The sequence below is a fragment of the Mustela nigripes genome, chromosome 2 (assembly GCF_022355385.1).
Source record: "Mustela nigripes isolate SB6536 chromosome 2, MUSNIG.SB6536, whole genome shotgun sequence".
In the NCBI taxonomy this organism is placed as follows: domain Eukaryota; kingdom Metazoa; phylum Chordata; class Mammalia; order Carnivora; family Mustelidae; genus Mustela; species Mustela nigripes.
This window is the reverse complement of record NC_081558.1, coordinates 211,269,865-211,294,739: the sequence shown is the minus strand read 5'-3', so window position 1 is coordinate 211,294,739 and position 24,875 is coordinate 211,269,865. Positions and strand designations below refer to the sequence as shown.

Genomic DNA, 24,875 nt, shown 5'->3' with positions numbered 1-24,875 from the left:
GTGGGCAGGACGGGCCGCCTTGGGCATCCCCACTGGCGCTGGGCCCCAGGCCCCGGGCTTTCCTGGCTCCCCCTCCAGCCCACGGCCCGGCTTCTCCTGTTTGTGTTGGACGGGAACGAAGGGCGGGCGGTGCGCACAGGCGGGCTTAATGAAGGCCCTGGGGGCTCCTGCAGATGCTGAGCCCGAACCCGCGGGCCCCATCGGTGGAAGTTAGCGGCTTTCGTGTGCAAGCCGTGCTGGAGCCCCTGCCCCGAGCGCCTCCCTCTGCGTCAGTGCCGGCCCGGCTGGCTTGGGCTGCGCGCCCTTGCGGGATGGACGGCACCTCCATCATGAGCCCGTTTGGCCCCGCGGAGGTGTGATGCCCGTAAAAGCAGCCTTGTTAGAAACGCCTGATTCATTACCTCTGTTTCACTGCTCGCACGAGCCTTTTGTGGTCTTCACTAGTTGGCAGGTAACAAAAAATGCAGTAAATCCGACCCGGCGATACCCTCACATAATAAAAGGAATGCCGCTCAACAGACATTTATTGAGCGTCTACTGTGTCCCAGTCCGGGGGACCTGGAATGACTGCGACAGGTCCGGCCCAGGAGGGACTCCTGTCGCTGGGATTGAGGTACTTGGATCTGTCCTAAGTCCCTGGGCTTTGCTGAGTTACCGTCCCAGGTGTGGTCTCGACACTAGCCAAGCACTGGCACGTGTGGAAATTCATCTCGCCGCCGGGCCTCAGGGCCGGTCTGTAAGAGGCAGTCACTTCGGAGAGAGGCCTCCCCCCATGTCGCCCCCTGCTTCTACCCCAGCCGGCTCCGAGCAGCTCTGGGTTCTCTCTCTGCAGGTGTGTTGGCCCCTGCCCAGTTTACCCGCCCCCCGCCCTGTTCTCTGCCCCTTCCCGGGCTCTGGTGGCTCTCGGCTCCCAGGCTGCAGGAGCAGGTGAGCAAGCGGACAGATTTCCTTCGCCCTCTTGGCTTCCCAGCCCTGTGGGCAGCTCTGGCCTCCTGCCCCTCAGGCCCAGTGCTGGCCCCGGTCCTTCCCCTTCCCTTAGCTCTTTGCTTCTCTTAACTGCCCGCAGTTCCCTAAGCAGCCCTTCCGGGGAATCCTTCTGGGTACAGGGTTTCCAGTGGAAAGCAGAGAGTAGTGAGGGATAACTCATGGAAATGATAAAACTTCGTTTCTTTGCGAAAATGTCCTAGTCTAGGCTTGCCTGAGTGGGGAGAGTTAATTAATGGTAGATCCAAGCTCAAATTTAATTTTCTTTTTCAAGGTTTTATTAATTTATATGAAAGAGTGAACACGGAGAGAGAATGAGAGGGAGAAGCAGACTCCCCGTTGAGGAGGGAGCCCGATGCGGGGCTCGATCCCAGGGCCCTTAGATCATGACCTGAGCCGAGGCAGAGGCTTAACCCACTGAGCCACCTGCGTGGCTCCAGATTTAAGTTTCTGTTGCCAAACATTCTGCTCCCTCCCATGCACTCTGGCCCCAAACCACATATATCTACTTCAGCACAACTTTATAGTTCCCTGTTATACTGAATTGTGTCTTTCTTTGTGGTACCTGCAGCATTTTGCTTACAGTAAGTAGGCGGGTCCCGTGTCGCTTTACTTGGAGTTAGGCCCTCTTGCTGGGGACTGTGAGATAGGAATTAGCGTGGGGATCTGGGAGGCAGACGGGGCTCCTTGGGTGCACTTTCAGCTCTGACTTACCCCTTGTGTGCTTTGGGCATCATTCGTGCTGAGGGCTTGGGTAGTGCACATGCTGTGCCTTCGTGTCCTCTCTGTATGCTGGGCAGATCGGTGGGGGCAGAGCAAAGACCCTTCTTCTTATTGTGTTAAAATAATTGAAACATCAAATATGCTATTAACCGTTTTTAAGTATAGAGTTTAGTGGCATTGATTTCTTTACAGGGTTGTGTAAACATCACCACTATTTCCAAAACCCTGTCATCACCCCGAACAGAAACTCGGTACCCATTCATCAGTAACGCCTCATTCCTTTCTCGCTGCAGCTGCTGGGAACCTCCCTTCTTCTCTCTGTTTCTGTGCATTTGCCTGTGCTAGGTATTTCACATAAATAGAATCATGGTATATGTCCCTTTGTATCTGGCTTATTTCATTTAGCATCATGTTTTTAAGGCCCATTCCCGACATGGCATCTGTCAGAACTTCATTCTTTTTTTTTTTTTTTTTTTTTAAAGATTATTTATTTATTTATTTGACAGAGAGAGATCACAAGTAGGCAGAGAGGCCGGCAGAGAGAGAGGAGGAAGCAGGCTCCCCGCTGAGCAGAGAGCCCGATGTGGGACTCGATCTCAGGACCCTGAGATCATGACCCGAGCCGAAGGCAGCGGCTTAACCCACTGAGCCACCCAGGCGCCCCCAGAACTTCATTCCTTTGTGTGGTTTCATTCATCCTCCGTTGTGTGTATCAAGCACATTTCATTTGTCCATTTGTCTGTCGATTCATCTGTCACACTTGGACTATTTCTCCCTCTTGGCCATTGTGAACAATGTTACCGTGAACGTTGGTGTTCAAGTATCACTATTGTGAACATTGGTGTTCAAGTTCAAGTTCTGTGTTCCTGCTTTCACTTCTTTTGGGTATATTCTGGGAATGGAATTGCTGGACCCTATGTCAATACTCTGTTTAGCCTTTGAGGGGCTTCCCAGTTGGAGTCCTTCTGTCACTAGACTCACTCTGAGGAATCAAGATGGCTCTAACTGGAAAGAAGCATCCCCAAGGGTCTCCTGGGACATCTTGCCTCATTGATGTGACACCAGATGTAGGACCAAGTTGACTGGTCTCGAACCCGAATGCCTATGGGGCAGAAGAGGTGGCATCTCAGAGTCCAGCTGGAGAGTGTGACCCCAAGTAATGAGGGTGGTGCCGCTTGGCCCCAGCCAGTTATGGCCATGTGGGAAAGAGTTTGCATTTGTTCCAAAGCGACAGGATATTTGATGTGAAATGTCCTGATTTTTAAGTGTTAGCAGCTAGTTCAAACTGAGTGGCCCAGAGAAAACGCATCCCTTGTAGGTTCCTTTGGCCACGTGGGTATCTTTTGGCAGTGGGTGACCTGGATGTTGGTGAGGTTGGATGGGTTTTGTGGTGTGTCACTAAAGCTGGAAACCCTTCCAGGTCCAGTCCGTTCATTCCGGGGGAACAGTGCTTGGGACGGGTGGCTGAGCACAATTGGGGGAACAGGAAAGCAGGGGTCTGGGGAACCCAGACTGGGATGCAGTGCTATCCAAAGAGGAATCTGGACAGGTTAGGCATCAAACTGCAGTGGGTTTGGTGGGGCTGGAACAGAAGCACCTGCATAGGGGTCTGGTCAGGTAAGGAGAACACTCGCCTCAGACCCTCCTCTGCTTGGTCCTGCTGCTCAAAATAAAAGTCGGCCCCGAAGTCGCCAAATGAGCAGTCCCTGCCTTAAATGAGGTCAGGACCGGAAGCTGTCCTGCCCTTCCAGGAGGGACATGTTTTGATTTTAAAGATCCACTGTTCTGTGTGCTTTCGTCACTTGCATGCAGACGCTGAATCCATGTGAAATTGGCTGTGAGTATTTTGTTCGGAAAATACTAAGAATTGGGTTGCTTCATGTAAATTCCATGAGAGTAGAGGACTATCTGCTCCCATTTCCTGGAGGCTATTTAACGGAGCATGAGACACCCATAAAAAGAGCTTGTATCCCGTGTCTTGGTGGATTCGTTTTCTGATTTGCCCACTTCTGGTTGCCTAGCAACGGGTAGTGTTATGAGGCAAGCACAACTAATTCGATTATTTACAAGGAGGCAAATGTTCTCTGAGATAGAAAACCTTTATTGGTTACGATTGGTTTTTTGGCGTTTCTTGGGAAAAGGAGATCCCCCGACCCCCCGCAAACAGATGGCAGTAAATGCTTTGAATCCTCCGCTGAGTTAGATGTGCGGCTGCGTTTCTGCCGGTGGGTCTTGTTAGGTGCGTGGACATAGCGGAGAGGACGAGAGACGGGGTGAGATGCTGTGATGTGATGTCGCACAGAATACCCCACACTCGATCTCAGTCGCACTTCCCGTAGCAGACGTTACGATATGTTAACCCACCTTTGGGTAGCCACTCCGGTGAGTTCGCACTCAGTGGAAAAGGAAGCGTTCATTTCTTCAGACGCTGGGATGCTGGAGTTTTTTGGGCGTGAGTGACTAGGGAGGCTCACGGACTTTAGTTTTTTAGTGTTGTTTGAGCTGGTCATTATTCATTTTTTTAAAAAATCAACTTAGATATGATTTATATTCAAGAAAATGTACCCTTTTCAGTGTAGGGCTTATATCTGAGGAACCACTGTCACCCTCAAGATAGAGAACATTCCAGAATCCTACAAGCTTCCCTCCTTCTCTTCCTCGGTCAGCCCTCACCCACTCTGCACCCCCATGACCAGCTTCAGCCGTTTTGGATCTGCTTTCTCTCAGTATATAGATTCAGTGTTCTTTTTTTGAAATTTCATCTGAGTTAAACCATACCATATATACTTCTCTGTCTTTTCTTTTTTAAAAACCAGCGTTGCAGGGGTGCCTGGGTGGCTCAGTGGGTTAAGCCTCTGCCTTTGGCTCGGGTCTTGATCTTGGGGTCCTGGGATCGAGCCCTGCATCGGGCTCTCTGCACGGCGGGGAGCCTGCCTCCCCATCTCTCTCTCTGCCTGCCTCTTTGCCTACTTGTGGTCTCTCTCTTTCTCTCTGTCAAATAAATAAATAAAATAAAATAAAATAAAATAAAATAAAAACCGCATTCTGTTTTTGAGATTCACCCATGTTGTTGCATATGTGGGTCATTTGTTCCGTTTTATTGCCACATTGTGTTGGCATCATGTGGATAAGCCGTGACTTTATTACCCTTTCACTTGTTAGTGGACATTTGGGTTGTTTGTGATTTTGGGCTATTGTGAGTGAAGTTATGCTATGACCATTCATGTGCAAGTCTTTCTGTAGGTGTGTGTTTTTATTTCTCTTGGGTAAATACTTAGGACTAGATTTCTGGGTCATATGGTAAGTGTATGTTTAATTTGGTAAGAAACTGCCAGATTGTTTTCCAGAATCATGCCATTAAAAAAATAATTACTTATTTGAGAGAGAGAGAGCGAGAGAGCGCGCGTGCCTGAGCAGGGAGAGAGGCAAAGAGAGAGGGAGAGGGAGAGAAGCAGACTCCCCAACTGAGTGCGGAGCCCACTATGGAGCTCCGTCCCACCATCCTGAGATCATGACCTAAGCGGGAATCAAGAGTTGGATGCTTAACTCACTGAGCCATGCCAGCGCCCCTCATGGTACCATTTTATATTCACATCAGTGATCTCCAAAAGTTCCAGTTATCACTTCTTTGCCAAAACTAGATACTGTCAGAATTTAATCCTTTCTAGTGGGTGTGTAGTGGTAGCTCATTGTGGGTTTGATTTGGATTGAAAATGATGCCAAGCGGTTTCTCATGTGTTTATTGGCCAGCTGATGTTTTGTTTTGGGTTGTGTCTGTTAAAATCTGTTCATTGGTATTCTAAGTTGGATTGTTTATTTTTTTTTATAATTCTGATGTAAGAGTTCTTCTCATGGTATGGATTCAGATCTTTTGTCAGATCCATGTAGTGAGAATAGTTTCTCTCAGTCTGTTGTCTTTTCCTTTTTCTTAACACTATCTCTCGATGAGCAACAATCCTTAATTTTAACGAAACCCAATTTATAATTTTTTTCTTTTATGGCCCATCCTTTTGATTTATGAGAGGAGTTTACCTGTCCCGAGGTCAGGAAGTTTCTCTCGTTTATTTTATTTTGGAAGTTCTATATTTGGCTCTGCAATACATTTCCAGTTTTATGTACCTAGAAGGTGTAATGGTCACGGTTTTGTTTTGTCTTGTTTTTTTTTGCATATGGATGTTCCATTGTTTCAGCACCATATCCTGAAAGGTGGTCCATTTTCAAGTGAATTACCTCAGTGCTTTTGTCAAAAATATTTTGAATATTTATATGAGGCTCTGATTCTAGCCTCTGTTCTACTTCAGCATTTGTATCTGTATGATAATATCATACTATCTGGGTTGCTCCAGGTTTTGAATATCTTGAAATCAGATAATGTAAGACTTCCAACTCTTTTCTTTCCCAAATTGTTTGGCCGTTCTAGGTCTTTTTCATTTCTGCGCAAATTTTAGAATCCACTTATCAATTTCTACAAAAAAAAGCCTGGGATTTTTATTGGGATTGCATTGAATCCATAAATCAATTTGGAGAAGAATTGACACCTTAACAGTAAGGTGTTTCCTGATTCATGAACATGGTATAGCTCTTCAGTTATTTAGGGCTTTTAAAATTTTCAATTCAGGAGTGTTTTGTAGTTTTCAGTGTATGGGTCTGACACTTTTTTTTTTTTTTAAGATTTTATTTATTTATTTGACAGACAGAGATCACAAGTAGGCAGAGACACAGGCAGAGAGAAGGCAGAGAGGAGGAAGCAGGCCCCCTGCTGAGCAGAGAGCCCGATGTGGGGCTTGATCCCAGGACCCTGAGATCATGACCTGAGCCGAAGGCAGAGGATTAACCCACTGAGCCACCCAGGCGCCCCTGACACATTTTGTTTAATTTATCCCTAAATGTTTCAGATCTATTGATGTGATTGAAAATGGTATCTAAAACAAAAGAAATTTCAGGGGCACCTGGGTGGGTCAGTCAATTAAGTGGCTGACTAAGGCTCAAGTCATGGTCCCAGGGTCCTGGGATCCAGTCCCATGTCTGGCTCCCTGCTTCTCCCTCTGCTTGCCAGTCCCCCTGCTTGTGTGTACGCTCGCTCTCTCTCTCTGAAAAAATAAATAAAATCTTTAAAAATAAATAAATAAATAAAATTTCAGACTCTAAGTACTCATTGCTAGTATATAGAAACACACCCAGTTTTTGTATATTGACCTTGTAGTTTGCAACCTTGCTAAGCTCGCTTACTAGTCTACTACCATTTTTGTGTGTGCATTCCTTGGGGTTTTCATGTCCCGTGCAGCATGCCCCAATAAGAAATAAAGCCTTTCTTGAGGTTGGCTAGTGTTTCCCTACTGCTGTGGCTAACTCAGAGGGCCAGCATTTATGTGACTATAAAACATTCCGTTTTCAGTTTCACCTAAATTGTATTCAGATAGCTTGAAATCTTAGAGAAGGACAAAAACTAAATTCTTATGGTTTAAATGTTAACAAAGTAACACTAATTAGAAGGCTTTTATGAATTTCATTGTGGTGAAATTTGATAACAGTTGTTTTGTTTTCAAAAGGACTGATAGGGCTTTCAAAGATCTTGGATTTCTTTTTGAGGCTTATGTATCTGTATCAAGACCGTCTCTTATCGGTGCCTTTTCTGCATTTTACCTCTTGGAATATATATAGTCTTCCCAAAAGAGGTGACATTTTTGCTACACTCTGGTAATTGAATTTAAAAAATTAGGTAGATTTGTGGGTAGCACTTCCATACGGCATTGGTGGTCGTTAGGAGAGTTAAGTCAAAAATCATGAATTAATTCTTTCTTCCTGCATATGTTAGTGGCCCCTTCTACAGTAAGTCGTAACTTGAGTGCATCTGAGAGGACGTATCAGGCAGGCTGGCATCAAACAGGTAGTAGCTTTGATAATGTTTTGGAACTAGAATTTTACTCTGCTTTCCAGGGATGATGGGAGGAGGAGCTGAAGTGCATCGTCTGTACTCCGTTTTACTTGGCGACTTAAAGTTGTATTTCACTATAGCAAATATAAATACTTATGCGGGGCGCCTGGGTGGCTCAGTTGGTTGGGCGATTGCCTTCGACTCAGGTCATGATCCTGGAGTCCTGGGATTGAGTCCTACATCGGGCTCCCTGCTTGACAGGGCGTCTGCTTCTCCTGCTGACCTTTTTCCACTTACGCTCTCTCTCTCTTTCATTCTCTCTCTCTCAAATAAATAAATAAAATCTTAAAAAAAAAAATACTTACGAGAATTTTAGGTGGTATACAGTTATCTTTCTTAAGAGGTTCTGGGTCTAAGGGACGCCTGGGTGGCTCAGTGGGTTAAGCCGCTGCCTTCAGCTCAGGTCATGATCCCAGCATCCTGGGATCGAGTCCCACATCAGGCTCCTTACTCAGCGGGAGCCTGCTTCTCCATCTGCCTCTGCCTGCCACTGTCTGCCTGTGCTCACTCTGACAAATAAATAAATAAAATCTAAAAAAAAAAAAAAAAAAAAGAGGTTCCAGGCCTCCTTTTATATCTTTTAGATTACGTTTATTCTGAGTAATTTCCTTGGCTCTGGTTGAGTCTTGAGAGATTATGTGAGAGACGCTAAGAACAAAACCCCGTGTGCCTTGCTTTCATTGATTTTATTTTGCATCTTCGTGCATCTCGGAAGTATTGCTCTCAGAAACAATTTCGAATATCCCTTTCGGGCTCAGGAACCTTAACAGTGACCATGTAATTCCTTGAGAATCTGGCTCCATGCAGATAGGAAGAAGCAGTTCAATCTGACGGGGCAGGTTGATCCATTTTGCCAAAGGATGTGTGTATCTGACTAGTTTGAACGCATTTTTTAGGCACTTCTACTAGGTTGTCGTGTGTGTGCATACCCGTCCGCCCACCCGTCTCTATGCTGTGGTCCTATTTTTGAGATGTAGCGGGTGTTCCCTGCGTATTTCTTAGATGAATGCTGTAGACGTGGCCCGTTGGATAATTCCCCATAGAGGAGATTCCCCGCTTCTTTCCCGTTCCTGGATTCTTTATTCCCATTCATTCTCCAGCTAGACACCCGGTGCTAGCTGTTTCTTGTCGGTTTCATCGACTCTGAATGGAGGTTAACATTGCCTGTTGCTGCCGAATAACCCTGTAGTCCTCTGGTTGGATTAATGAAAACTGCAGTTCGTTAAGAAATACTTGTTATCCAGGTTATTTTCCCTTTATTTTTATGATTTAACCTATTCACGATATGTGTCGTCAGCCTTTGTGGTGGCCTTGTGACATCCAACTGCCCTGGGGAACGTGATGAAGGCAATTCAGATCCGTTCGCTTTATGCCGTAAGGGCATTGGCCAGAGTTGAAGGCCTCGGTTATGACTAATGGCCAGATTTGAGGTTTGGAGGTAGCTTAGTTCAGGCTGCTAAGACCGAATAGCGTGGACCAGGTGGCTTTTAAAGAACAGACATTTATTTTTCACGCTTCTGGAGTCTTCAGGTCCGAGATCAAGGGGCTGGCATGTTCGGTTCTGGTGAGAACCCTCTGTTGGGGTGCAGAGAGCTGTCTTTTCTCGCCATGTCCCTGCTTGGTGGAGAGGGTGGGGGGATCTCTCTGGAGTTGCTTCTGTGAAGGGCCGTTCTCATGTCCCATTCAGGAGGACTCTCCACCTGTATGACCTCCCCACCTCCCCGAGGCTCCCACCTCCTACTGCCAGCACCCGGGGTATTTCAGTTTCACTGTGAATTCTTGGGGGGACACAAATGTTCCGTCCATAACAGAGAGTTACTTTTGTATGTTATGAGTTCATTCTGTCTTCTTCCTCTAATAGGATTTATATCAAAGAAATAACCGTGAACCGGGAATATTTGGTTTAAAATTTATCTTGAGGGGCACCTGGATGGCTCAGTAGGTTAAGCGTCTGCCTTTGGCTCAGGTCATGATCCCGGGGTCCTGGGATCCAGCCCTGCTCCCTGCCAAGCAGGGAGCCTGCTTCTCCCTCTGCCGCTCCCTCTGCTTGTGTGCTCTTTCTCTCTCTCTCAAATAAATAAATGAAATCTTAAAAAAAAAAATAAAATTTCTCTTAGTTCTTCATGCAAAGATGGAAGGTTAGAGCTTCCGGTGGCTCACTTCTGCTTGCTGTCTGCTGACAGCTCTTCTGCTTCCTGTTCAGACAGAATCATTTCCTATTTTGCACTCCTCCTGGGTACTTTGCTTTCCCCTTTGGAACTGTCTTCTCCTGTTTTGTCCTGGCGTGCTCCTCTTGCTGTCCTCCCCACTGAGGTGTGAGCTCCTGGGCCAGGATTACCCTTTGTTTCTCTTTACATCTGCACCAGGGCCTCATTTGCAGTAGGGCAGTTACAGTGCTGCTCCACGTGCCCCTCAGCTTCCTCCGCATCTGTTCCACGCACCTCTGTAGCTGACTGTATCTGGATAAAAGCACAGCATTGTGCCACCTGCACACTCTGAATTCAGAAACACTAACCTGGAGTGCGCCCTGGACACTTCCACGTGCTCCTTTTATTTTCCCTGTTCTCCTCATGTTCTCAGTTTGCCTTCTCAAACCTCTTGCTTCCTTTTCACTTTTAGTTGATGATCTTGCTGTTTATTTATTGAGGAAAAAAATAGAAGGAATTTGAAGATGACGTCAACAGCCTTCAGCCCAGGACTCCTACCTACTCCGCTGCGGCCTGGGAGCACAACAGTGGTAGCATAGATGAGTTCCCAGGGCTGTCCTGGGTGGCTGTGCAGCCAGCGGGGGTGAGGGAGGGCTGCGACCCAGGGGGGAAGCAGCCTGGTGTCTCCAGTGGGGATGTGACCCCTGTGCACCCAGTGTATGAGGGCTCTGCTGCTGAAGCTGACCTCTCTGCTTGAACATCGGGATCCAGTGCTCACCTGTTCACCTGTTACCTTTCTGGATTGGACCATTCACACCATCATTAAAACATATGCTGTTATTTCTCTCTTTTAACCAAAACATACCTATTTGGAGGGCTCCCTTCCTCTCTGTAGCCACTACGCCAGTCTTTCTTTTCCCCTAGAGGAAACTCCTTGCCAAAATTTAGTTCTTGGAGTCTGTGGTTTCTTTCCTCCCACTGTTACCGTCAGGCTTGTCTGCACCTGATGGGCTCTGCCTTGCAGAGTCCCCCGGGAACTGCTCAGCCCTCTTCTTACTGCCCTGCCACCATCTTCCTGTCTTCTTGCCACCCGTGAAACCCGGCTCCAGGATTCCCAAGACCCTCCCGTATCCTATACACTCACGCTTGATTTTCCCTTCAGACTCCTCCTGTCTCCCTGACATCTAAACATTGACACCATCGTGCGTTGAATTTTGTCTCCCCACAAAGGTACATTGAAGTCCTAATCTCTAGGACCTAGGAGGTATCCTTCTTTGGAAATATGGTCTTTGTAGGCCTAATTCAGTTAAGATGAGGTCACTAGGGCTGGCCCTGATCCAATATGGCTAGTGTCCTCTGAAGAAGATGACGAGAGACACACACCCAGGGAAGGGAGCCAGGGATTGCCAGCAACACCAGCAGCCAGGAGAGAAGCCTAGAACGGATTCTCTCCTGGAGGCTTCAGAGGGAGTGTGACTCTGCCGACACCTTGACGTTGGACTTCTGGCCTCCAAGACTGTGAGAGGATAGATTTCTGCTGTCTGAGTCCTCCCACTTTGGGGTAATTTGTAGCGGCAGCCCCAGGAAACCGGTGCAACCTCTCTTTGCACCTACAGTCACTCCCTCATTGCTCTCAGCCTGTCTCTTGCCTTCAAAGTATCATCCGCAGTCTGGAGATCCCCAAATTTATGTCCTTGGTGTGGACCTCGTCCCCCAAATCCCTGACTCTGTCCTACTGCTTATTCCCCGCCTCCATGCATTTCTAACCAGGGTCTCGAATGTGACGTGTGCAGAACCGGCTCTTCCCGTCCACGCCTGTTCCTTCCCTCCCGTCTCGGTGCTTCGGGGGGCTGGCCCCCTCCTTCCAGGTGCTACGGCCCGAAGTGTTGGGCTTATTTATTTATTTATTTCGTATTTATTTATTTATTTAGTTTTACAAGATTTTATTTATTTATTTGACAGAGAGAGAGAGAGATCAGGCAGAGAGGCAGGCAGAGAGAAAGGAGGAAGCAGGCTCTCTGCTGAGCAGAGAGCCCGATGCGGGGCTCAATGTCAGGACACTGAGACCATGATCCAAGCCGAAGGCAGAGGCTTAACCCACTGAGCCACCCAGGCGCCCCTTATTTATTTATTTTTAAAGAGAAGCCTGCATGTCCTTGTTTTACATATACAGTTGGCTGACTTGGTGGCTTGGGCTCATTCACAGGCCACTGTGACACCTGTCCAGCTGCTGGCATCTCCCTCCCGGGAGCTCTGCAGGTGTCCTGGCTGGTGTCCGCTTCCATGTACCCCCCTTGATCTGCGCTCAGGGCGGCTTGCTGAGTGAGTGATCCCACAGTGACTGTGACCAGGGGGTCGCCACGCTCCCTTTCTCGAAGCCTCCACGGCTCCTCATTGCCCCGAGAGTGGAAGCCTCAGTCCCCACTGTGGCCCTTCAGGCCTTGCGCAGCGTGGGTGCCCCTCCGGCTTGTCCTCTGGGCTCCTTGGCTTCCTCGTGGCTTGCTCTGTGTTCCGGGCACGCCCGTCCCTCCTGATGCTCCCCTTGGAGCCTCTACATCACTAAAGAGCCATGGGCTTGTGTGGCTTATGTTGTCCCACCCCCACTCCTCCCTCCCGCCGGGGTTCATCTGTCCTCCCCACGATGGCCTCCTCCAAGCACTTCTTATCTGTCTTCTCTGCGTATCATCCCTCCTTGGCACTCGTGACTGTCCAGCATTCTATGTCTTGTGCCGATGAATTTTTTAAAAATGATCTGACTCCCATGCTAGAATATAAGCCCTTTGAGGATGGGAACTTTGGCGCCTTTGTTCATTACTGAATGTCAGAACCTATGAAAATGTCTGCCATATGGTAGGCACCCCAGAATATCATAACATTTGTCGCCTGAATGGATTGACCAAACATTTTGGTTGAATCTGATATTTTTATAACAGTTAATGTTTATTTTACCATTTCTGTATTTTGTTTTACCTTTTTTTTAACCTTTTAAAATATTTTTTATAGATTTTATGTATTTGAGGGACTGAGCGTGTGTGTGAGTCAGGGGAGGAGCCAAAGGGGAGGGAGAGGGGCGAGCAGACTCTGTGCTGAGCACAGAGCCCGACACGGGGCTTGATCTCGTGACTCTGAGATCATGACCTGAGCCAAACCCAAGAGTTGGTCGCTTAACCGACTGAGCCACTCAGGGGCCCCTGTTTTGTTTTACTTTTAATTACAATAGTTTTAAAATCTAGAGAAAAATAGAATAGTGTAATAGATATCCCAAATATGCATGGGCTGAATTTAACAGTTATTAGCATTTTGCCTTATTTGCTTCATTTGTTCTGGGGGTAACCACAGATATTGTGACACATGCGCATTTCTGACATTAAGGCCGTGTTTCTACGCCACCCTGGTCCCGTGATCACGCCTGCTGAACCTGACAGTGAACCTCTGTTGTCTGAGCCGCACTGTCCGGATTCCCGCGTCTGATCGCCTCAAAATGTCTCTTCCGGCTCCACTGTTCAAACCCGAGTGCGGTGAGGAGCCGCTCTTTTCATTTGATCGAGTCTTTCTGTCCTCTGTATGTTTCACCAAGCAGAAGTGAGTTTTAGGGGTGCCTGGGTGGCTCAGTGGGTTAAAGCCTCTGCCTTCAGCCCAGGTCATGATCCCAGGGTCCTGGGATCGAGCCCCACATCAGGCTCTCTGCTTAGCGGTGAGCCTGCTTCCTCCTCTCTCTCTGCCTGCTTCTCTGCCTACTTGTGATCTCCGTCTGTCAAATAAATAAATAAAAATCTTAAAAAAAAAAAAAAGAAGTGAGTTTTAGTGGTACGTTACTTGAATTTAGCTCAGTGAAGTTTCACCTTGGAAGCTGCTTCTCTGTGGCCATGTGCACCTTTGGCGCGTACCCTTGTGCTAACAGAAGGGCACATTTGTCTTCTGAAAGGCCTGGCGTTTGCATGAAGGTGGCCTAACAGCCCGGATCTGTGTTTACTGTGACTGTCTGATCTGAACACATTTGGTGTTGGCCTCTCGGGGTGATGAGTCCCCTGATCCCACAGTTCCCTGGTTTCCCACCTCCTAGCCCACTCCAGAGGGAGGCCCTCCAGGGCCTAAGAGGAAGTCACAGGCTTCTGGGAGGCTCTAGGACCCCTTCTTGCGGTAGAGATAAGAATAGAGAGCTCCGTTCTGGGTGAGGCAGGGTTTCTGGTAGGTTCTGCCTCCCTCCCAACCCCCTGGACTCGTATTTGGACAAAGAGAAAGCAGCTGTTGGGTTCCCCATCATTTCCCCATGGGAAAGTCACGTTCCTCCCTGCTGGTGCCCTGTCAGTGGCTGGTGGGGGTCAGCTTGTCTAGGAGGGGACGTAGAGGTCCTCCAGAGTGGGACAGCGGATGCTCCTGTCTTAGTCCCTTGTCTTCTGTGACTCCTGTCAGAGGCATTTTACAATATTTCCCCAACTAGGATAATGAATTTCCTTAAGGCGTGAAAGTTTAAAGCTGTACATTTTCTGCAAAAGGCACAGAGTAGAGAATTACTGATGAACTCTAGACCTGGAGAAGACTTTTAAGGATTTGGGATATTATGTAAGATAGAAAGTTTAATAAGGTGCTGTATGTATTTCTTTGGATCGTGGCTTCTGAACAATTTACTATTGATTCTTGAATAATGTGGGGATAAAGGGACCCCCTCCACCCCGCCCCCCGCCAGTGCTGCCGAACGTCCACAGCATATAACCTCGACTCCCCAAAAACATATAACCTTGACTCCCCTAAAATATATAACCTTGACTCTCTGAAAACTTAACTAGCCGTAGTGGACTGTTGACCAAAAACCTCACCAGTGGCATAAACAGCCGATTTACATGCATTTTGTGTGCTATGTATTCTGTACAATATCCTCACGAGAAGGGGCGCTAGAGTAAAGAAAAGGCGATGAAGAAAAGGGTAAGAAAGAGAAAATACATTTACAGCCCTGTACTGTATTTAACGAGAAAAGCCTATTGCATACACTTGATGTCTGCTGTATGATCGCACAGACATCCAGAATATGTTCCCGCAGCTCTTACTAATCATGACTTAGGAGGTACTTACATTACCGAAATGGCGTTTTAGGGAAAGGCTACCATCTCCTCATGTACTGCTGAATTACAACCTTTTCATTTCTTTCTAACACAGGAGATCTGGGATCCTCTTAGGCAGTGGCTGGGGAAGCATGCAGATCCTGAAGGAGTCATAAAATCCAGCAAGCTCTCCCTTAAGTTTCTTTCATCCTACACGTCTGAAATGGAAATCACGCCATCTGCTCTACCTGTGCTGACTGATGTGGAGGCCTTCTCTTCGGAAAATTTTAACCTAGACATCTACCGACAGAATCTGCAGACTCAGCGACTCGGAAAAGTGATTCTGTTTGCTGAAGTGGCGCCCACCACGATGAATCTTCTAGACGGGTAAGTTCTGGCCAGACATGGTGCACCTGTCGGAGGAGCCCAGTGGCGTTGACTGTCCCGTCTGGCCAGTGCTGGGGGAGAAGGTGTAGAAACGAAGGAGAGCTCTCAGTGAGCCTATTAGCAAGGGGGAGTACCCTTGTCCTAGAGGGGTAAAATGTAGGAAGAAAAGCTTAAAAATGTTCCTTGATCCTAGGTTTGTATTTGAAAGCAAGGGGATTTTGTGTCTTGTGACCTCTTCCCTTAGTGGTTGGCCTTGCAGATGATCCTTGGAGAAAACTATGGAAAAATATCTTTAAGCAGTGGTGTTATTACACAGGCCATCATTTTATTTTTGTGTTGTTGTAATCAGCATTCAACACTTAGTGGAAGATGTTCTGCGGGGGCATTTGGACAGGGCATTTCAACGACCCACGAGCTGTGTTCGACTGAAACGAATCGGAAACTGTACTTTTGGAAACCCCTTTTGATATGTTCCCTATCCAGTACGTTTTGCAGGCGCTCTCTAATCCCATTTAAATATTCGAGATTTATTCTTACTGAGTTATCTTTCTTATTTCTTCTGTTTCATGGACTTTGGTTAAAGTTTAAAAAATGGCAAACAGATGAAAGGAATTTGTTTTAGTCTTAAATTAGTATTAACCAATATTCCTTTTTGAGATAGTTCGTTTAAAAAGTTGGCTTATAGAGGGAGTGAATAAAAAAGGCGTCTTCCTGGGATGCCCGGGTGGCTCACTCATTGGGTGTCTGCCTTCAGCTCGGGTCATGATCCCGGGGTCCTGGGATCGAGCCCCACATTGGGCTCCCTGCTCAGCGGGTACCCTGCTTCTCCCTCTCCCGCTTCCCATGCTTGTGTTCCCTCTCTTGCTGTGTCTCTCTCTATCAGATAAATAAATAAATCTTTAGGGGAAAAAAAAAGCATCTTCTTCAACATGGGACTAAAATTTCAGGAATGTAACCCCCCCGCCCCCCGCAAAACCCCACTGGATTCACAGTTTCTGGGCATTTTCACTCATGGACTGTACAATTAGATGCAGACATAATTCACCATAGGGAAATATTTTAGTCTTTCTTAGTAATTTCTGGAATTTGATCATATGTTGACATGGAATGATGAGATCAGCTTAGAATTTTCTTGACTGTTATCCTCAAAGCCATGGATGGAGTGGTTCTGTGTGACTAGTGTGTAGAGAAGGCATTCGTGGAGCAGAGTCCATGGAGCGAGGTGGGTATAGCCGGTGGGGGGCAGTGGGAGCCATGGTTGCGAACAGTTTTTGTTTGCTGTGTTATTTTGTGTTGTCATAGGGTCCTTCCCTCTCCTGCCTCTCCTCCTTCCCCGGTCCCCTGCCCTCCTCTGAGAAGGAGGAAGCCTGTGTCTGTATATGGAAGAATCATTGCTTGCGGCCGGGAACTCTGTGATAATCCTTTGTTGCCCGGGAGAACACCATTTGTATTGAAAAGGTGACCCATTATCATCATATTTTCCAAATAAAAAATCAGATATGGCATTTGACATAAGATTTTGGAAGATTAAATTTTGATGGAGAAATATTGGCACATCATGGGACGCCTGGGGGGCTCAGTGGGTTAAGCATCTGCCTTTGGCTTATCATGATCCCAGGGTCCTGGGATTGAGCCCCACGTCCGGCTCTCTGCTCAGCGGGGAGTCTGCTTCTCCTTCTCCCCCTCCCCCAGCTCGTGCTCTCTCAATTTCTCTCTTTCTCTCAAATAAATAAAAAAAAATCTTAAAAAAAAAAAAAGAGAAAAAAAACCAAAACGTTGTCACTTCTTGCCCATTGTTGTTGGGCAATAAGTGGAGAATATTTTATGTTGGGACAATCTTGAACCACTGGAATTACAGTCTCTGAGCTCGTGTAGTGGGCAGTGATTATGAAGCGGGTTGCAAGCCTTGAGTGGATGGCCCGTCCCCTGTGTCATCAGACGGTTGGGTTTCCTTACATGCCGGTGAGCACTTGTTTTAGGATAGGAAAAAAATGCCGTGTAAATACACTGCTTTAGCACCCTTGAACAGTGGTAAGTTCCTTTTTGATACTGAACTTTTTTTTTTTTTTAAACATTCTGTCTTAGGCAACTTAAGTCTGTAAAAGTATATAGCTGAGCAGGACAATAGCAGAGTCAGAACCTTCTGTAGGATTACGAGTTTTTATTTTTACAAAAGAGGAAAATATTTTGGTTTTTCCAAGGGCATTTAGGAAGCGTCTTTGTCTCTCTTCTTGCCTGGTCTCTGTAAAGCATGGAGAATGAAATAGCTTTGATGATTAATGATTAATCCCTCCGCTTGGCACAGAGCAGATCCCGCATAAATAAATCGTGGCTGTTCACCGAAACGTACAGATGTCCTCTTCCATGGCTCGCATGGCTTCCTTCCGAACTTGGCGAGATAAAGTTACTCACTGCAGCCTCGTGCGTCAGCAAGCCTGCTGAGCAGGGCCTGGGGGTGGGGTGGGGTGGATGGGCTGTAGCCTTTTTTAGGAGAAGGAACTTGAAGAGGTCACCTTGATGCTGAAAACTCAGTTGTCCACAAAGGGACTGGGAGATGGATAAATGAAACATAGGGCTTATTCCCTGCGAAGAGTAAGGCCAGAGACCATTTCTTTTCTTCTTCTTCTTCTTTTTTAAAGATTTCTTAATATATTTGAGAGAGAGAAAGAGAGTGTGAGGGAGCAGAGGGGAGGGGCAGGGGGAGAGATAGAGAGACTGTGGAAAGACTAGCAAACTCCGCACTGAGTGGGGAGCCGGATGCGGGGCTCGATCCCACGACCCTGAGATCATGACCTGAGCCAAAGTCAAGAGTCAGACTCTTAACTGACTGAGCCACCCACGTGCCCCAGACCAAAACCATGTCTCTAGCTAATATTATATTTGATCCCACGAGGGCTCTCCTCCTGGAAGCAGTCTGTTGTGGTAATGATAATAATAATAATAATAATAATAATGGCATTAATAATAATAGCAGCTAACATGTATTGAAAGCTTTTATCTTCCAGACACTGCTTCGATATACTTTAAATGTATTGACCAGATTCATACGGTATTTTTTAGTGCCTAGGGTCATCAGAGTCCAACTCTAGTATCATACCAGCATGTGGAAAGCTCCGTATCAGAATTTACCATATACGGAATTGATTCTGTGAACCGACCACATCCATAGGCCCGTTATGCAGAAGAAGAATTTCCAAAAGCATGTCCTGGGTTTGAACTCCATGCATGTTTCTGTGTTTGTACCGGTCACTTCTGTGCCTCTTTCCTTGGGGTCTAGAATAGAAATAAAATTTAAGTTAGATAATAGATCTTTATTATAAAGTTTCCAAAATCTTTTTTCTCTGGCTCTCCCGCCCACCCGTGGAGACTTGTGGCAGCTAAAAATTGGGAGTTCTTTTCCTAAGAAGGGAGTGGGAAGTCCACCCTGGGAACAGCCAGAAATGTCTGCCACGGTCCCAAATATCTGTTTCCCCGCTCCCTCCATCTAAAACTCTCACCGCCTCCTCCAGGAAGGCAGCCCTACCAGCCTGCTCGTTTACTTCCTCTTGAGCAGATTCAGGATCTCGGGGGATGGAACCTTCTTTGGCAGTCTCCTACTTAAAACAGACGTGTTCTCTGCCCCTGGCTGCAGGGGCTGAGATGGGGACCGTGGAATCTCCCGGGGCAGGGAGAGGAAGGATGCCCTCCACAGGCGGTAGGTAGGTTTCCTAGTCGTGCCCTTGGGCCTGGTGTCCTTGGGGTCGGGACTTTGCCTTTTTGGAGGGTCTTGAACTGTAACACATTGAGCTGTGCATCAGAGGGATGGGCTTCTGACACCCACTCTCAGTGAGGGTTTGGGGGTTCTGAGTATTATTGTTCTTAGGGTGAAATGGCAGCCTTTTAGGTTAGCCTTATGGTTTCTGAAGAGATAGAAGTTTCTGAAGACTTCGGGTAGGCCTCGAATGGTTCTGTATGAAAAACCAACAAAGCTCTCACCAGGAGTTGAGATTTTTAGCCTAAAAACTCTGGTCTTTTAATGGCTCTGATACTCTGCCCAACCCCTTCTCTCTCAGTCCGATGGCAGGTCCCTTAGCTGAATGAAACCGTGCCAGGGTGATCCCTGGATGGCATCTTTGGCGCGAGGCTGCGGGCTGTCCATGGCGAGGCGTCTGTCTTCCCACCTGTGGGTGCTGCCGGCGCCACCCAGAGGCTCCAGTGCCGCCTGCTGGTGGCCGACCGCGTGTCGCATCTGTTTTCTTTTCCATCCTTTGAGCCCGGCCAGCTCTTGGGGAGGTCGTGTCTCTTACAGGGAACTTTGCTGAGCATGTCAGGGGTGGAAACACTGTCCTCGTGAGTGTTCCGAGCTGGTTCCTGTGATGGTATCGCTTCTAACAGCTGCACGGTCTTCCTCCCAAGCTCTAGACAGCCAGGCTCCTAGCAGGTGCTCTTCAGCTGTTTGACGGGAGCCGAGTCCACTTACGAACCTTCGAGACGTATGTTCTCGTCTACCGTTCCCTGCCCCGATGACCCTCCCTCTCAGGCTGCATTTCTTGTGACCTGCGAGAGACCGGAGCCTCGACACACTCCATCCAGGTGCCAGCCTCTGGGTCGGTTAGGATTAGACAGGCATCCATCCATGTCAAAGGGTTTCAAACTGGTTTGAGCCTTAGGGTTATTTCTCTGTCCCATAAACCAGAGAGGCCGAGACGGGCAGCCCAGGGTCGGGCAGCGTGTGGCCCACCGTGTCAAGGCTGCAACTGAGTTCCTCGGCCCCCCTCAGCAAGTGGTACCCCGACATTTATGTTCTCGTCTTAGCCAGCACTCGGGAGGAGGGGTGAGAAGGGTGTGGCTCCACTCTTAGGACTCCTTCCAGAAATCGCTTATGACATTTTTGTGTATATTCTCGGGCTGGGATTTAAGCATAGGACCATATCCACCCACAAAGAAGGCTAAGAAATAAATGTGGTCTTTATACTCAGCATCCACGAATCCACTGAAAATTGGGGTCTGAGCACTAGGGAGGAGTGGAGAACAGATATGGAGGAGAATTAGAAGCCTTTGTCCCAAGCATGTACTTTTTATTAGTCAGACTGTTCAGAAAGGTAGCTGGAGACCTTTAAATAGCATTCACGTCGTGATAGCCCCAGTGCCTCCAAGGTCTAACATCGTGGCTGCAAACAGTTACTCTGATACTCACACTGATTCTGTCTCACTGCTTACTCGGTGTCGTTAGAGGTATTTTTCTTAGGTCACTAGTGCAAATCTAGGGCGATCTGGAAATTTCTCTCCCGACAGACAGTTTGGAGGGCACCGTCTGTTCTTCTTTGGCTACAAACCCAGCTAAGCTACCGTGGCCCTGAGACAGACGGTGAAAGTTTTCATCTGATCTCCAGGTATGAAAGCAGGCAGGGGCGAGAGCCCCTCTCCACCTCCCCTCTGCCCCGGAGCTGGGAGTGTTAAAGGGGTCCGTAAACCGGGAGAGGGGCAGGAGCTCGGGGGAAAGGGAGCAACCAGGGGAGATAAGGCAGCTGCTCCGAGCAACTAAATCAAGGCAGTTGAAGGGCCCGTGGGCTCGCCTTCAACATGTCTGCGAGCGCTGGTCCCCTAGTAGTCACACTTGGCTCAGCTGCCCACCGGGCCATGAGGACGCATAATTTCACCCTGTGTTCCTTGCTCCAGTTGTGCTCCCTGGCATGTGTTTCTGACCCTGAAATATGTTTTCTGCTGTGTCGTCATGGTAACCTTTTGGATGCGATGCTGGCTTTGATTGCCATTCGACACCTTTCTTTTTCCTTCTGCCCAATTTCCTGGTAGGTTTTCCTGTGACCAGTTAGCTCAGCGAGCTGGATGGAGTCCCAAGGACGTGGGCTCGGTACTGCATCCGGGCCAGTGAACTTTACTGTGTCCCCTGGTCACATCCTACAGCTGGGCACCCCGGAAGCTGTTTGCAGATGTGAGCTACAGGTGGTGGGGGGGGTCCTGCACCGGCGGGGGCGATAGGTTAGCATGGTCCATCGCCGGCATGGAGAGGTACGGCGTGGTTGGGAAATCACCTTCTGTCCCATCTTGTGAGAAGTCTCTGCTGTGGGGAAGGCATTAGACTAGGTCGTAGAGCGAGAGCTTGGGAGTAACTGAGTCATGATAATTTTGGAGTTGTCCCTTATTAGATTTTGACGTATATCATCTTTTTTGATGACTTTCACTGAATCGCTGTCAGATACTGAAGTAATGCATATGTGAAACCACGGTTTGTGGGGAGCCAGATGGCCACAGACCTGTTGATACTGATTTCCTCCGCATACTTCTATATCCTCAGTAAACAGACCAAGGGCAGACTCCTTTTTATTTGTAAAGAATAATACAGATTTCCTTATTAAATACCTTTTTTTTTTTTTAATATTGTTTAAGTCCCTTGAGTTCTCCGGCTTAAGTTGGCCTTCATTCATAGAGTAAGCGTTTATGGCGTACCTTCTCTATGCCAGGTACTGTGTTAGGCTCTTGCGGGAGGATGATGGGCCTTACAGTGCGTTAGAAGAATCAGCTCACCGTGCACATTCAGCTCGGACACGTTGTGTGCAACCTTCTTGCTCCGAGTGCAAGGGCTTTGGGCAGAGAGAAGTGTGCAGTCGGTAAGGTGATACAGGGAGGAAATAGACTGGTCGGTGACTTTCTTATGAGCCGTTACTGTGTGTCAGTCATCATTCCCGATGCCATAAATCTCCCGGTCTGGTAGGGAAAATGCCGGAACTGAAGATTTTATCACCATCTGGCTCTGTAACTAGGGCAGTATCCTTTCCCGGGGCCTTGCTCTCCTCAGCTGTGAGATCTGGGGCGCTGGACACCCCCATGATCGGGTCATCTTCCCGGGTCTGCCTCTTCCAGCAGCCAGCCTCTCCCCAGCACCTCTGGAGGGCTGAAATGGTTTTGGCAAGTAGGGTCCCTTCGCATGGGAGACAGTGGACTTCTGCGAGCAAAGGGAACGAAGAGGAAAAGCAATCCCAGCACAACATTTTTGAAAACATTTTGGGGGAAATCGCACTGGGGAGAATGGCCACCATCATTTGAGAAAGAGTATTTTTATTTCAGAATCTGGGGCCCGTGCTCGCTTTTCGCCTCTCTGCATGTGTGTCCGTTCAGTCCCAAACATCTCTCTCCCCTTTTCTGCTCTTCTCGTTCTGCTCCCCTAACCCGCTCTCCTGCGTGCCCTCCTCCCCTGAAGTCGAGGCCTGAGAGACAGAAATTGGGCTGGAACTAATTTAATGGCTGAGTGACCTCACAGTAGAGAAACAGCCGGATCCTAATAGGGGTCTTTGTCTACATTTCCACCCTGGCTGGTAGCATGCCAGTCAAGAGTCAAGCGAGAGACACAGGTGGAAGCGATTAGACCTGTCATAAGGTTTGAAAAATTGATTCTGGAGGCGAAGTGAATAGATTGAACTTGACAGTGTTGTCCTAAAGATTCTAAGGGAAAATTCTGTAGTTTAATTTGAAATCCCTTGATTATTCATTAGCTTTCCAGATGGCTTTTGTTGATGTTTTACATATTAATGCCTGTATTGTGTTATTGGTGTACTCTTAATGTGCACACAGGTAATGAGCGAAGAATAAATACAAGGGCAAGTGTCCCAAATTAATGGGATGTTGGTGTAATTGTGAAATAAAGGGTTTTTAAGAAGTTGATTGCTTTGGCGTAATTAGTGTGAGCTTTTTTTTTTATAGGCCAATTTGATACTTTTAAAGTGAAAATTATTGGGGAATTTTAAAGAAACCTTCATTTTAATGTTTACTTCTAAATTGAGGTTTCGTATATAACTCCAGCCTTTCACTCCAGAGGTCACGACTGAAGGGCTGGCTCTTCTGGCAAGTTCTCCATCAAATGCCTTTTTTTTTTTTTTTGCCCCAATTCAACACCTGAATAAGTTAACCTTTCACATGCCACGCTCCTGGAATTGAATTATGAAGTGGCCCATTATTTTCCCAGAGATGCCTCCACATTAATTTCTAGTGCTTTAGGATGTTGGCTTTCACGTCGTGTAGCTGATTTTTCTTTTTAACTAGGGTGAGCTCAGTTGCTCAGGGTGCCATTTTGTGGTAGTGGCAGCATGTGCTCTCTAGGGGGCGCTTCGTTAGAATTGGACCTTCTTTGTCTCTCTCTTACCATTAAGCACATTTAGCGGTTGGATAACCTGAAGCATCCCAGGTTTTACGGTTCAGAAGAGTGAGGGAGAAGGTCACTGTCCAGGGAAGCCATGTGAGCCGTGAACATCACTGGTTTCAGGGGCACACAGGACGGGCTGCCCAGCCATGGCAGGGTTTCTGCCGTGCACCCCACCCAGTGGAAGCTCTTCTTCCGGCGCCTTCTCCCAAACACACAGCACAGTCCTTCCATGTTCTCGATGGTGGTGCTTTAATCTCTTGGTATACCAGATTTCCAGAACAAACAAACAAACAAATAGGAAAAAATCAGACAAAACCACAAACAAAATCCCTAGACACGATGGTAAGGTATCCATTGTGGGAAATATTTGCATAAACACTTAGTTCCCCATGGTTCACTCCCTTCTGATTACTGAGCCTTCTGATTATTGAGGATAGACTCTTGGTTTGACCTAGGAGCTTAGATCTTGGGATGGGGTATTCCTCTCCTGGGTTGGAATTCCACTTCCGCCTTTTACTACATGAGTGACCTTGGGTAAATCAGAAACCACGCAAGCCACTGTTTCCTCATCCATGCGATGTCCCTGATCTCAGGTTCTGCTTTTTTCATCAGCTGATTTCTCTTCAGCACCAGCTGTGTGCAGGCCTTTACAGTGGACTCTGGGACCCAGTGGGGAAAGACAGCAGACACGTGACACCTTCCTTCTAGGAGCCTGTATCTGCCCCGGGATCCGGGGAGGTGGTACTGAGACTCGTCTGCAAAGCTCCCAGTACAAAGAGTGCATGTTGATCACACTCTCACTATTCTTTTAAAGATTTTATTTTTTATTTATTTGACAGGCAGAAATCACAAGTATGCAGAGAGGCAGGCAGAGAGAGAGGGGGAAGCAGGCTCCCTGTGCGCAGAGAGCCCGATGCGGGGCTCGATCCCAGGACCCTGGGATCATGACCTGAGCCGAAGGTAGAGGCTTAACCCACTGAGCCACCCAGGCGCCCCTCTTACTATTCTTTAAACTTCGGAGTCATTCATTGTTTCTTTTGAGCTCTTCGGTGGCAGTGCCGTGAGTGCCCGTGAAACAAATCGGCATCGTCTTCGCCCCCGATTGTAATCCATGTTTTCATGGGGTGGAGTTTTTGTGGAAGATTTTGGCAGCTTTTTCTCGTCATGCAAGAAGCATGAGGGCTCATCACGAGTTACTTTTTTTTGCCAGCAATGGTTTGTTTTAGTCCAGCTTTTCTTGAAAGATGAGAAAACATAGTCCGTTGTCTGTGTTTGTGTTACTCTTAAAATACGTGGCGCCAGTTACCCCTCCCTTTTTTTTTTTTTAATTTTATTTTATTTTTAATTTTTTATTTTTTATAAACATATATTTTTATCCCCTGGGGTACAGGTCTGTGAATCACCAGGCTTACACACTTCACAGCACTCACCAAATCACATACCCTCCCCAATGTCCATAATCCCACCCCCTTCTCCCAAACCCCCTCCCCCCGGCAACCCTCAGTTTGTTTTGTGAGATTAAG

General features: G+C 47.5%; 1 protein-coding gene across 1 annotated transcript in view; it reads left to right on the top strand.

Annotated features, from left to right (window-relative positions):
- HLCS (holocarboxylase synthetase) overlaps nucleotides 1–24,875 on the top strand; it is a 206,952-nt gene that overhangs the window by 40,688 nt on the left and 141,389 nt on the right. Inside the window, exon 6 of the mRNA XM_059392331.1 lies at nucleotides 14,944–15,215. Within this exon, the coding sequence (XP_059248314.1) occupies nucleotides 14,944–15,215 (272 nt within the window). The remainder of the gene's footprint in view (nucleotides 1–14,943; nucleotides 15,216–24,875) is intronic.